At 43.0% G+C, this 14893-nt stretch overlaps 1 protein-coding gene across 1 annotated transcript in view; it reads right to left on the reverse strand.

Moving 5' to 3' along the window:
• The window catches only part of gpr158a (G protein-coupled receptor 158a), a 102764-nt gene that overhangs the window by 48007 nt on the left and 39864 nt on the right, over positions 1-14893 (reverse strand). The window contains exons 3-5 of the mRNA XM_071328800.1: positions 8759-8861; positions 5461-5687; positions 152-220 (exon numbers count right to left, since the gene is read on the reverse strand). Of these exons, the coding sequence (XP_071184901.1) occupies positions 152-220; positions 5461-5687; positions 8759-8861 (399 nt within the window). The remainder of the gene's footprint in view (positions 1-151; positions 221-5460; positions 5688-8758; positions 8862-14893) is intronic.

Below are 14893 nucleotides of genomic sequence, written 5' to 3' on the forward strand. Positions count from 1 at the left end.
TACAAACTTTGTCGTAAACTTTTAAATAATAAGGGCAGAGGCCAATCATACTAGAGATAGTAAATAACCCCCCTCCCACGCACGCACGCACGCACGCACGCACGCACGCACGCACGCACGCACACACACACACACACACACTGTGACTCACCGGAAAGTAGAGAAGCAGTGCTCCAGTCAGGATGGCCTCCAATAGAACTACCCCAGAGGCTCTGATACTCTGGAACACAGGAGACAGAAACAACATTTAACAAAGGTTTAATTTGAATAATGCTAAAACTACGTATTAGTAGGAGTCAAGACGACCTGAATGAAGCCTACTTTCATAGCTACTTTATTGAGGGAAAAATGTACTCACTATGACTGTGATATGTGGTTGTCTCACCTAGCTACTGTACCTTAAGGTGAATGGACTTATTTTAAGTCGCTCAATAAGAGTGTCTGCTAAATGACTCAAATGTAAATGTACTAGTGCATTCGTAAACAAACAAAATAAATAACAGCTGTATCCTAAGCCTTATCAAACCTCATCAAATAAATGTTTGCCCCACAGAACTAGAACATTCTACGTTTTTCTATGGTTTCCCATTTCATGGATATTTCCAGGCTCCTCTTACAGTACATCAGACATTCAGCCATGCATTCTTTGACAGTAAACGGTGCTTGAGGATGCTTTCAAGGGGCAATGGACAGCTGTGCCATGGGTTTGCAAACATACAGTATAAGTGCCTATACACAGCTTACTGCTCTTGAACCTTGAGCAAATGATAGTGCTGCTACCACGCATAGAGTGGCAACAGAAGTAAAGTCCCTTTTGGAGGATAAATGATGATTACATACAGGGACATTCAATATGACATAACTCCAAATTCTAGAAGTTGTATTCGTGAGAAAAGACATTGTTTCGTCTTAACCCTATTAGAGCTAACTCATCCCAAGGTGTGTGTGATCCAGTAAGGAGATGTTCTCCTGTCAGTGAATCTGTCAACCTACATCCTAATCCAGAGATTTCTCACGCTCAAGACAAAGTCCTAAATGAAGCCAATTAATTGACAGAACCCAACTGAGGGCTTAGGTGTTGTGCTCCAATCCAGAAAGCTAATGCGATTATAGAGCCAAAAGTTCCACAGCCAAAAGTTCACCAGGCTATGAATAATGAACTGGTTCAGGACTACACGGCTCTACTATAAAAAGTAAATGTCATGTTGTAGATGTAGATGTAGAACAGCGAAGTTGCCTTTAATACTGTCAAATCTAAGTAATGGCCTTGCCATACTTTGCCAGTATCAAATCAAATCAAATGTTATTAGTCACATGCGCCGAATACAACAGGTGTAGACCTTACAGTGAAATGCCTACTTACGAGCCCCTAACCAACAACTCAGTTAAAAAAATATATATGGATAAGAATAAGAAATAAAAGTAGCAAGTAAAAGAGCAGCATTAAAACAATAATAGCGAGACTATATACGGGGGGTACCGGTACAGAGTCAATGTGCGGGGGCACCGGTTAGTTGAGGAAATATGTACATGTAGGTAGAGTTATTAAAATGACTATGCATAGACGATAACAACAGAGAGTAGCAGCTGTGTAAAAGAGGGGGGGGGGGGGGGCAATCCAAATAGTCTGGGCAGCCATTTGATTAGATGTTCAGGAGTCTAATGGCTTGGGGGAAGAAGCTGTTTAGAAGCCTCTTGGACCTAGACTTGGCGTTCCGGTACCACTTGCCGTGCGGTAGCAAAGAGAACAGTCTATGAGTAGGGTGGCTGGAGTCTTTGACACTTTTTAGGGCCTTCCTCTGACACCACCTGGTATTGAGGTCCTGGATGCCAGGAAGCTTGGCCCCAGTGATGTACTGGGCCATTTGCACTACACTCTGTAGTGCCTTGCAGTCGGAGGCTAAACAGTTGCCATACCAGGCAGTGATGCAACCAGTCAGGATGCTCTCGATGGTGCAGCTGTAGAACCTTTTGAGGATCTGAGGATCCATGCCAAATCTTTTCAGTCTCCTGAGGGGGAATAGGTTTTGTCGTTCCCTCTTCACGACTGTCTTGGTGTGTTTGGACCATGTTAGTTTGTTAGTGACGTGGTGGAGCTCTCAACCTGCTCCACCACAGCCCCGTCAATGAGAATGGGGGCGTGTTCTGTCCTCTTTTTCCTGTAGTCCACAATCATCTCCTTTGTCTTGATCACGTTGAGGGAGAGGTTGTTGTCCTGGCACCACACGGCCAGGTCTCTGACCTCCCTATAGGCTGTCTCGTCGTTGTTGGTAATCAGAACTACCATCATTGTGTCATCGGCAAACTTAATGATGATGTTGGAGTCGTGCCTGGCCGTCATGAGTGAACAGGGAGTACAGCAGGGGACTGAGCACGCACCCCTGAGGGGCCCCTATGTTGAGGATGAGCGTGGCGGATGTGTTGTTACCTACCCTTACCACCTGTGGGCGGCCCGTCAGGAAGTCCAGGATCCAGTTGCAGAGGGAGGTGTTTAGTCCCAGGGTCCTTAGCTTATTGATGAGCTTTGAGGGCACTATGATGTTAAATGCTGAGCTGTAGTCAATGAATAGCATTCTCACATAGGTGTTCCTTTTGTCCAGGGGAGAAAGGGCAGTGTGGAGTGCAATAGAGATTGCATCATCTGTGTATCTGTTGGGGCGGTATGCAAATTGGAGTGGGTCTAGGGTTTCTGGGATAATGGTGTTGTTGTGAGCCATGACCAGCCTTTCAAAGCACTTCATGGCTACTGACGTGAGTGCTACGGGTCGGTAGTTGTTTAGGCAGGTTACTTTAGTGTTCTTGGGCACAGGCACTATGCTGGCCTGCTTAAAATATGTTGGTATTACAGACTCGGACAGGGAGAGGTTGTAAATGTCAGTGAAGACACTTGCCAGTTGGTCATCGCATGCTCGCAGTACACGTCCTGGTAATCCGTCTGGCCCTGCGGGCTTGTGAATGTTGACCTGTTTAAAGGTCTTACTCACATCGGCTGCAGAGACCGCGATCACACAGTCTTCCAGAACAGCTGGAGCTCTCATGCATGTTTCAGTGTTATTTGCCTCGAAGCGAGCATAGAAGTAGTTTAGCTCGACTGGTAGGCTTGTGTCACTGGGCAGCTCTCGGCTGTGCTTCCCTTTATAGTCTGTAATGGTTTGCAAGCCCTGCCACATCCAACGAGCGTCAGAGCCGGTGTAGTACGATTCGATCTTAGTCCTGTATTGACGCTTTGCATGTTTGATGGTTCGTCGCAGGGCATAGCGGGATTTCTATTAAGCTTCCGGGTTAGAGTCCCGCTCCTTGAAAGCGGCAGCTCTAGCCTTTAGCTCAGTGCGGATGTTGCCTGTAATCCATGGCTTCTGGTTGTGGTATGTACATACGGTCACTGTGGGGATGACGTCATCGATGCACTTATTGATGAAGCCAATGACTGATGTGGTGTAGTCCTCAATGCCATCGGAGGAATGCCGCAACATATTTCAGTCTGTGCTAGCAAAACAGTTCTGTAGCTTAGCATCTGCTTCATCTGACCACTTTTTATTCATCTAGTCACTGGTGCTTCCGGCTTTTATTTTTGCTTGTAAGCAGGAATCAGGAGGATAGAATTATGGTCAGATTTGCCAAATGGAGGGCGAGGGAGAGCTTTGTACGCATCTCTGTATGTGGAGTTAAAGGTGGTCTAGAGATTTTTCCTCTGGTTGCACATCTAACATGCTGATAGAAATTTGGTCAAACGGATTTAAGTTTCCCTGCATTAAAGTCCCCGGCTACTAGGAGTGCCGCCTCTGGGTGAGCATTTTCTTGTTTGCTTATGGCGGAATACAGCTCATTCAATGCTGTCTTAGTGCCAGCCTCTGACTGTGGTGGTATGTAGCCAGCTATGGAAAATACAGATGAAATCTCTCTAGGTAGGTATTGTGGTCTACAGTACACACATTCTTGAGGATTCCACATCCATGGCAAGGAGGTTTCGTAAATGTTTTACTTGTATCAAAGAATATCACTGTACCCAAGATTATTCTATCTCAGAGATGTTATTATTTTCCTGTTAGAAGCCTGGGGGATTTGGAGAGTGTGTGGGCATTGGAGAAGCTAGGCAGATCTATTTATAAGCCCATAGCATCGAGGACAGCCATGGAGAAACTGAATCTTGTTAAGAGAAATCAGATCCCTCCACGTACCAACTCAGTAGCCTTGTGGTTAGAGTGTCTGCCCTGAGATTGAACGGTTTGGGGTTCGATCCCTAGTCAAGTCATACCAAAGACTCTAAAAATGGGACATAATACCCTGCTTGGCACTCAGCATTAAGGAGATGGATCGGCCCAACGAAAGTCTAGCATCCTGTCCAGGGGGTGTACTTGTACAAGCTGCCTCATGCTAGAAAAATAGGTAATAGGCTCCTGCCCTTTAAGCTGTTCTGGCTCTGACAAGGCTTACTTACCAGTGAGGCCTAGACTAAACCCTTGTCTTAGACGCAACATAGTTATTATCATCTACCTAAGGTATGCACCTACAGCACTGTTCTCAATTTCATTGTACTAACATTCTCCCTTCATAACATATGCTGAACATCAGGGCCCATATTCTTAATGCTTGCTGAGTGCTGATCTGATCAGTTTTCCCTTTAAGATCATAATGAATAAGATAATGTCGACAGGGTGGACCTGTTCCTAGATCAGCACTCCTACTCTGAAACATCTCATGGATAGAAGCCCAGCTCTATAGTGAACTTCCCAAAACGTTGTAGCTAAGATCATCTCATAGAGTCTAAGAGTGAGACATTTGGTTGGCAAGGGACGAACGCTGATCTTAGTGCCACGAATGTCTTGGAAAACTCACTCCAGTTCAGTTGAAACTAAAGACACAACTTTTGAACTGGTGCAAATGCCAACTAAACGTGTCAATCGGCATTAAAGCTTAGAGTTGGAACCTTAGTTCTGCCATCAATGTGCCAAACTGTACCAGATTGCGTGTGCCAATGAATCATGTATAATCAGATAGAATCAATTATTATTTGTGGTGCTCTGAACTGTCAGAAGAGGTATCCCCATGAATAATACACTAGTTGAATGTTCCTGAGCTACCCATGGCCAAATGGTCAAAACACGTACAATCTATACAGTAAAATATCCAGCAAATATCATTCTGTTCAAAAAGTACAGTACAGTGTGTGCCCCTGTTCTCATTCAGGTTCAAGAACAAAGAAAAGGAAAAGGATAAGATAGACCCAGTCATCCATTAATGAATAAAACAATGTAGGCTAATAGGATAGAATAACATGTATCAAGTCATCCATGAACAAATACATCAACATAGATGACGAATTAGGATGGAAAATAACATGAATAACATGTATTAAGTCATGAACTATATGTCAATATATCATATATCAATGTAATAGATGATGAATAGTGATTGTGATCAAGGTAAAAGGGGATGAATGACGGCTGAATAGTGCCTCACCTTGTTCCTGCGGAAGTGGTAGATGATCACCATGCTGACAAAGTCCACCAGCATACACAGGACCTGGAAGGAGAGCACGGCCATGCGAAGGGCGCTGTCGCTTCGAGCAACACAGGGCGTGTCATCCTTGCAGTAGGCACAGCCCTCCTGACAGGGCAGGCAGTCGCTGGACGACCCCTCGGCCAGGTTAGGACTCCCGTCTGAAGCTTTTCCCTTTCTGCCCCAACCTGTGACAGAAAGATTTCTTAAAGATTTTTTACCTGGGTCATAAAAACAATTTCCAATAAAATGGCACTTCAACACTCACCTAAATGAGGTACTTTGTAGTACTTTATGGTAGCTTTATTTGGTAAATTACTTAGTGCTATTCTTTAGCTCCTTTGTAGCAATTAGAGGGAGCCAGACTCCTCATGTCAACGTAACCTTTCACCCTGTTCAAGTGGCTCTCCTTAAACGTGTTAAACATAGGCCCTTCTCTCTGATTATGGCTGCTCCTCCTGTGGTTTCCTGTAGGTCTCTACGTGGGTGTTCGCACACCATCTGTGCCAGGCCTTTATATCTCTAATATCTTCTCTGGCTTCGGCATCATCATCATCATCATCATATCATCTCACCTCCATTTATTGGAATTTCACAGCTATTTTTAAGATAAGACCCAGCATGGGCATAAATTGCACCCTATTCGCTACATTGTGCACTACTTTTGACCAGATCCCAGGCCCTGGTCAAAAGTAGTGCCCTCTAAAGGAATAGGGTGCCATTGATTAACTTCCACATCTTCGATCATTGATGACATAATTTTCAGTGTGTAAAAAAATGATTTATGTTGTGTACCATTGTATATAACAAGGAGGGGTGGCATACTGTTTGTTGTAATATAGTGTTTCTGTCAGCAGTACATACACCTACACCTGACATTGCTAAAGCCATAGCTAAGTAACGGACACTTTAAACGTCGCTGAATGTTTGATTGGCTGTATGAATGAGGGCATAGAAACACATCTTGTTTATAATGTTGAATTCATATTGAGTCTAAATGACTCACTCGGCTCTTGTGTTAAAGGTCCAATGCAGCCATTTTTATCTCAATATCAAATCATTTCTGGGTAATAATTAAATACCTTGCTGAGAATGTTTTCAATTAAAATGGTCAAAAAGAAACAAAAATAGCTTCTTAGCAAAGAGCAATTTCTCAAGAAAGAATATTGCTAGGACTGTCTGGGAGTGGTCTGAGTGAGAAGGGGAACACTGAAAACTAGCTATTATTGGCAGAGAGGTTTGGTACTCTCTTTCTTATTGGTCTAATAATGATGTCCCCAGGCAGGCCAAAACTCCATCCGAAGTTTTTCAAACAGCATTTACACTAAAAAGGCATTATCATAATTTTCACAATTATTATTATTATTATTATTATAGTATTATTAAAATATTATTCCAACCTCATAGTATGGAAATATATATATAAAACACAGGAAATCAAGTTTTTGACTGCACTGGGCCTTTAAGTAAACAGCCTTTTTAAAATTATGACAGTATCCTCTGTAGAAAAATAACAAAAAATAGGTGCAGTGAAATGTGTTGTTTTACAGGGTCAGCCATAGCAGTACGGTGCCTCTGGAGCTAGGGTTAAGTGCCTTGCTCAAGGGCACATTGACTGATTTTTCACCTTGTTGGCTCAGGTCTTCGAACCAGCAACCTTTCGGTTAATGACCCAACGCTCTAAACGCTAGGCTACCTGCCACCCTATGACAGAGTGAAAGCCTGGAGGATGAAACCTAAGCTCTCTCTGGTGTCTGTACTGCACCTAAACATCAAAGCATATGTGTGAACATGAAAAGTCAACACAGTTTCCCTGGTTCAACGATTGGCATATCATACCAGTACTCCGCAGAGAATACTCATGGCTAAAGCACAGAGAAATGTGCAAGGCTCACATGGACAAATTCAGGGGACATGGGAAATGCTGGTGGGCTCAGATAATTGTCTCAAGAGGGGTGTCGATGGAGAGAGCGAGAAACCCTTTAGTGATGCCAGTTTGGCAGCGATATTGGGTAAAACTCCAACCATTTCTCCCATTTACTGGGACTTTGCTCTTAACCAAAGACTATTTTAGAAATCTATGACTCTGCACATCCTTGATCTCCTGAAAATACCTACTTATCTCCCATTGGTTTGATGGTATGACTCATAGCTGTCTCTCATTTGGCTCATTGCTTCTCCTGTTGACTCAGTTTCTCACAGTCTGAAAGCGAACCTAACTTCATTGGACGCTAAAGCTATGGAAATGTAAGGAATCGAAAAGGAAAGGTGAACAGTGGCGGTTTCCTCTACAAAGAGTGTTGAGGAAGGAGAATGTTCACTTTGAGATTAAGACAACAGTTGTTGTTGGCCCGGTGGTGGGCAAAACTTCTGAAGAACATGTCTGTAAGGCACGTGCCTCTGTTTGCTCTAATCAAATTACCCCCCCCCCCCTTGCACATAAACGCACATCGACGCACACACGCACAGACACATCCACCCCTCTCTGAATGAGAGAGAGCTTAACTTCGTGGTGGGAGCTCTTGCTGTGCTGTCATATGCAAAAAGGGACGCGTGTGGGTAAGGATGGAGGGATAAAGGGAGGGAGGGAGGGATGGAGGGGGGGACTGATGCAGACACAGAGAGACATGCAGAGGTCTGGGTGGGATGAGAGGAGACTGAGGGAGAGAGCTGGGAGGAGAACACAGGAGTGTGAGTGGGCTTCAAGCCCGACCAACCGAATACCACAGGGGCTTTATGTCTGCAAGGGCCTATTCTAATTAACACAATGGAGGGAAGGAAGGAGGGTCACAAAATGACGATTCCACTGTATCTTGTTCCTTAAATAAAGGATTATAAAGGACCACATGGTGCCAACACCAGGCGAGGTTTAAGATAATGTCGTCATAACAACGGTAATGTCGTCGTAAACAACGGTAATGTCGTCATAGCAACAGTAATGCTAATGCTACTAACACTACTGAACATGTCGCGAGAGAGCGCTCAAAGGGTCAGACAGCTACATCTGCTAAATTCCTCTTCCTGATTAGGAGCCATCATATGCGACTGGAAGGAACAACAGAAAGAAGAAGAACTTGAATACATTTGCATGGTCAACACATCACCGACTTGCAGCTGCTACGAATGAGGATCGTATTTTGTCCGAGTTTTTGAGGACCATGATTCGCCTTCAGTCCTCACCATGCTCCCATCCCAAGTGATGTCACACATCGCAGAGCATGTTTGCAACATGTTGGCAAATATCAGTAATGTTACTTACTTTTGAAGCCATTGACCGCCACTCTGTTGGGGTGGTAGAAGCCTGTCTTGCACTGGCATTTGTATTTGTCGAGCACAAACCCATGGCCTCGGATAGACATGCACTGTGGATAGAAAAAAGGACAATACAGTTTTGGCATTTACTGTAGGAACAGGTGTCGATATATGTTGAATAAAATGGACAATATATGGATTTACTGTATATGTGTTCATCTTGAGAAGCAGTTGCTCTCAATGGTAATTCTATTTACATTTAAAAAACATATGTCAAAGAATCGCACTCAATTCTCTCAGCAATTAACCAATGAAAACACTTACAACAGTGAGCACAAACCTCCAAAGCCTCGTCTTAATCAATGAACATAATGGGAAAACCAGTGAAATGCTCCATATTAAATTAGGCGAGGCTGTTTCATTTGATTGAGCTGATAGGAAACAGAGAGAGGACTGTTAGAGAGAGCTCCAGAGGAGCGTCAAGGGGCATCCTTGGCAGACTTTTCTCGGCATTTGCCAAATTACAAGATGTAATTAATATCTAAATTAAGAACAGGCGTATTTGCAAGGATTAAAAGAGAACTATTAATTCTATGTCTCGGGGGACCTGATTCCATCTTCCATTCCGCTTCTAAAACATCTGGGTCACAGTGAGACAAAATTGTATTTTCTTTTAAGAGTACCGTCTGATTTTCAAACTGAAACAAGATTTTATTTTCTCAGCCCAGATTATTAATATAACTTCAGTTGAGAATCCCAGGATAACAAGAGGGACCCAGACGAAGTATTGGACTCCACCAGATACTTAACATGATGTGAAGTGTTGAAGTGTTGGTGACCTGTGGTTCAAGGCCAATGGCAGTGGCACCGTCTACTCTAAATGAAGCAGCGGCTATTGTGACTGGACTTTGCATTAAGAGGTCGCTATTTCTGGCTGTCTCTCAAGGAGCTCTGAGCCGGGCCATCTGCATTTACAAATCTGAAAACAGTCAACCAAGCCCTCAGACAAATCCTTTGAGACTCTCCTTCCCGACCATCTGCAATCGCAAGGTAATTACAGAGTTACCGCTCAATGGACGCTCTTCTCAGACAAAGCACTGATGTCACCAAGCCACCTAAATCAGCACTACACAGCTTTTTTAAACAAAAGTATTCAGCAGTATGGTGGCATAGTGGTCCTTGATTCAAGCCCTGCCCGAGATGTTTTGTTTATTTTTAATTTAACCTTTATTTAACTAGGCAAATCAGTTAAGAACAAATTCTTGTTTACAATGACAGCCTACCAGGGAACAGTGGGTTAACTGCCTTGTTCAGGGGCAGAACAACAGATGTTTACCCTGTCAGCTCTGGGATTCAATCCAGCAACCTTTCAGTTACTGGCCCAATGCTCTAACCACTAGGCAACCTGCCATCCCAGCTGGCTATCTGCCACCCCAGTAATATGGTGTCAGAAGTGGGAGGTGCATTCAAATCAAATTGGTCATATAGGGTACAATGAGATTCCCTTTACATGGCGTCAAATCCTAACTTCAGTGCAGCGGCATACCCAGTTTGATCTCAGGCCTACCCAAAAAATGTCCCAGAAATTATTCAATATAAATTGTGTTATCATTTATTACATTTTTAAAAGGAACGCATGTGAGATTTATTTTTTATGGGTCATTTTATTATAATGTAACAAAGAAATAGCCCGCGACAATCAAGTTTGCTTCCGACTATTGGTTACATTTAAAATAAAATCATTCCGTGGTTTGCCTCAACAACCTGCCAACGTCACATGGCTAAACTTTGTAGCGCATAAGCTAGCAAGCTCTACAACGCTAGCTTACTCAAATTGACTCACCAGCTAAGGTCATTTAGTAGTTCTAGCAATGGCAAACCAAATGTCGATCGCTATGTTTTTCAAAAAAGGAAAAGGAGTGAGGAAAAGGAGTGTGTGCCAGAAGATAATTTGGATCAATCTACCGATAGCTTCCAGAATGAGACATTAACAGGTGGATAGAAACAACCGTAATCGCCATCACAACCGCCAATGCCACGTTGAGCCAGGCATGCTTGCCTACCCCACGGCCTCCTCTCGTTCTTGATGCTGCGGGCGGGGGTGAACCTTCAGTAGGTCCACCGACATATTTGTTTGCCGTTGATGAACCAGCCCGTCCACCAAAGCTAGCAAAGTTCCCTTCAAGTATGATAAATGGCAAATCACGCTGCTTCTCTTCAAGGTGGTATGACCAGTTCGTGTGGATTGAGTATAGTAAAGCAAAATATGCAATTTATTGTAAGTTTTGTCGGCACTTTCCTGGGGCAAATGTCGAATTCAGATTTATACAAGATTTAAAAATGTAAAAACTGGAAACTCATAAGAAATGCTTGCTGCAAACACGAGAATAGCAAATGACATGCTAGTGCCCTGGCAAAATGTTCATCCTACAAGGCAACCCATGGGCCTAGAAGTCGTGGGACTGTGTTGAACCAAATGCATGGTGATGCAAACATGGATTTTATAGAAAGAAACCGTGCATATATTAAAGTGGTTATAGATATGGTTCTAATGTGTGCAAAGCAGGATATTCCACTCAGAGGGCATAGAGAAACCCAAGAGGCAGTCAACAAAGGTAACTTTTTAGAAATCTTCAATTTCATCTCAGAGTATGACTCAGAAATACAAAACAGGCTTAATGAGCTAACTCGCAATGTCACGCTTATGAGCCCCGAAATTCAGAACGAGTTGCTGGAGTGTGCAGCATCACTGTTACTGTGGAGGATAAAAGACGAAGTTCATTCTGCACCTTCCACGTGTTTTGCCATACTAGCAGATGAACATAAAGATCAATCTAAACGAGAACTTGTAGAAAGAGGAGGAAGGGAAGCGCTACTAAGGTACACTATAGTATATTTTGGTAGATAGAAGGTGCTCTTTGGTAAAAGGTGTAAATTGGTCATCAAAAAGAAAGGAGGACCAAGGCACTCTTCATATAATTAATTAAAATGCCTTTATTAGTATGGCATGTTCAATAGAAACAAAGTTGTTTAAAAACCGACGCGTTTCGGCTGCATGGCCTTCGTCAGGGAGTACAGAAAAAGGAGAATACAATGTCCTCTTTTGAAAGGCTTTTCCAATTAGCCCTAATTAGAAGAGGGAGTGGTTACCAAATTGGACACACCTAGTAAGCAATAATATACACATGAAAAGGTGAAATACTGTAGCTATGTTATCATGAGCATACAACTCCAAGCTAGAAGCATCAGAACACCCAGAGAGGCAGTTCCAACCCTAACCATGACTGGGAGTAGTGTCCAGAACAAGAAAGCAATATATTCCACAGTACTCCAGACCACAGCAAAACATGAACAACAGTCCAAACATAGCTAGAGGGCAATTGAGCAAAATGTCCACTAGATGACAGCAAATGGATCCATCACGACCCTACAGGAAGGGTGAGAAATCCATATCTTCATTTAAACCAGGGTACTTAGTGGCCTGTAGTTTGTAAATCCAAAAACTTTCCCTTTGGTTTAACTGTTTAAGACGGTCCCCTTTTCTAATAGAGGCCGGAACATGATCAATACCCATAGCTTGTAGGGAGGCAGGGTTACCATGGTGTAAGGACTTGTAGTGCCTTGCCATGGGGTAGTCTTCATTGCCTACCCGTATGGCGTACTTGTGTTCCGCCAAGCGATCTTGAAGGCGTCTCTTTGTCCGTCCAATGTAGAACACCTTGCACTGTGGACATTCCAGTCTATAGATGACATGAGTGGTTTTGCAGTTAATAAAATGCTTGAGGTAATACTCCATTTTAGAAGCTGTGTCAACAAAATACTTTTTCTGTGCAATATTACTGCAATGGTTGCACTGGTAACATTTAAAAGAGCCCTTGGGTTTGTGGTCAAGCCAAGTTTTTTGAGAGTCACCCGGAAGATAACTGTGGACTAATTTGTCATTTAGGGTAGGACATCTCTTAAAGCTTATGACTGGTGGTTCAGGAAAGACTTGGCGTAGTAGCGTATCACTTTGGATGATTCCCCAATTATTTTTAATGATTCTTTTAATGTTCTCTGCTTCAGTGCTGTATTTTGTAACAAAATAGACTCTCTCTGATGTATCACGAGGCACTCCTCTTCGTAACAAGTTCTCTCTGTCAAGTAATCCAGCCCTTATACCTGCATCTTTCAGGACCTGAACGCTGTAGCCCCGATCCAAAAAGCGATTCTCCAATTCAGCAGATTTGACACTGTAGTCTGTTTCCTGATCGCAAATTCTACGGACTCTTTGGAATTGGCCATATGGAATATTCTCTTTTAGCCTTTTGGGGTGAAAGCTGTCTGCCCTCAGAATGGTATTCCCATCTGTAGGCTTCCTAAAGATTGATGTGTGCAAATAACCTTTGTCATTTTTACTAATGTCGAGGTCCAAAAAATGAATGTTATCCTTGCTGTATTCCATAGTTAGTTTGATGTAAGGGTTAATGCTGTTAAGGTATTGGTGGAATGAAATAAGTTCATCTTCTGAGCCGGACCAAAACAGGCAAACATCATCAATATGCGTCCCCACCATATAATCCGGTCAAAGAAATGGTTATTAGAAGGATCCAAAATGAAGTCATTTTCCCATTTACCCAAGTACAAACCAGCATAGGAAGGGCTGTAGCAAGCTCCCATGGCACATCCTTTGACCTGTTTGAAAATACGGTCCTGGAAGATAAAGATGTTATGATTAAGAGTCCATTCAGTCAGTGATACAATGAATTCTGTAGGAGGCATCTCAGTTTCAGGCCGGGTACTCAAGAAATGGTGCATCGCTGCCAAACCTTGTTGATGCTCAATGGTGGTGTATAGAGACTCCACATCCATGGTGACTAAAAAGGAAGCTGTACCTATATTCTTCAATTCCTTAATTTTGTTCAACACATCTGTGGTATCTTGAAGATAGGCTGGAAGTGACAACAGAAAAGGCTTAATAAAGTAATCAATGTACTTAGAGATGGGTTCTGTCAGACTTTCATTACCACTAATGACTGGTCTGCCTGGGGGGTTTTCAAGATTTTTGTGGATTTTTGGAAGAAGGTAAAAAGAAGCCATACGCGGACTGCCATTGAAAAGAAATTTGAACTCATTGTCTGAAATGTAACCATTTTCCTTAGCTTCTGTGAGGATCCCTTTCAATTCAGTTTTTAGGTCCTCTGTAGGGTTGAAGGTAAGAGATTGGTAGAATTCGTCATTGTCTAATTGACGGTAGGCTTCTGTCACATATTTGTCTTTACACCACACTACTGTAGCACCACCTTTGTCTGCTTTTTTAATTACAATCCGTTCATTTTTGGACAATGATTCAACTGCATCCCTCTCTGTCTTAGAAAGATTACGTTGTGTTATGTTGGAATCAATTTTACCCTTAAACAGATTCTCCACATCAAAATTAACTTTCTTGGCAAATGTATTTAGTGTGGCATTCTGGACTATGGGACAAAAAGTGGACTTGGGCTTAAAAGGTGTTTTTGAGGGAACAGAAACTGCCTGACCTGAGACACTGGCGTCTGTAGTTGGAGAGATGTTTTGCTTGTACCAGGCCTTCAGATGTAGATTCCTGTAGAAACGAAATAGGTCAATCTTTGTATTAAATTCATTAGTTGAATATGTGGGGGCAAAGGACAGTCCTTTAGACAAGACCCTTATGCAATCATCAGAAAGGGGTTCTCCAGAAATGTTGATCACAGCCTTGTTCTGGTCCTGCTCCGTGTGGTTGGATAGTCTTGAATTCTTCCTCCCCCTCCGTGTTGGCCTCTTCCGCGTCCTCTCCCTCTCTTGTTGAGGAACCTGCGTGGCTCCTCTTCCTGATCTAAAAAATCTTGGGAGGAGCTGGCCTCTGAGCGTCTGGGGTGATCCTCATCGTCACTGCTTGTAAAGTTGAAAGAAACAGATCTAGGCTTCCTTCTCTGCAGATGTGATTCTGAATTCTTGCATGTTGGTCTTCTCCAGGCAAAGACCTTGCCGAGAACTTATTGCTGTGTGCATCCGATACATTCATGCTGGAATGATTAAAGAAAGAGCTGTTGGGTTTATGGAAACTGCTGATTTGTCTGCACAAGGAATGTCTCGGAATATACTTGGAAGTGTTGCAACCCCTGGAGTTGGATCCCACTCT

The sequence above is a fragment of the Salvelinus alpinus genome, chromosome 10 (assembly GCF_045679555.1).
Source record: "Salvelinus alpinus chromosome 10, SLU_Salpinus.1, whole genome shotgun sequence".
NCBI classification, from domain to species: Eukaryota; Metazoa; Chordata; class Actinopteri; order Salmoniformes; family Salmonidae; genus Salvelinus; species Salvelinus alpinus.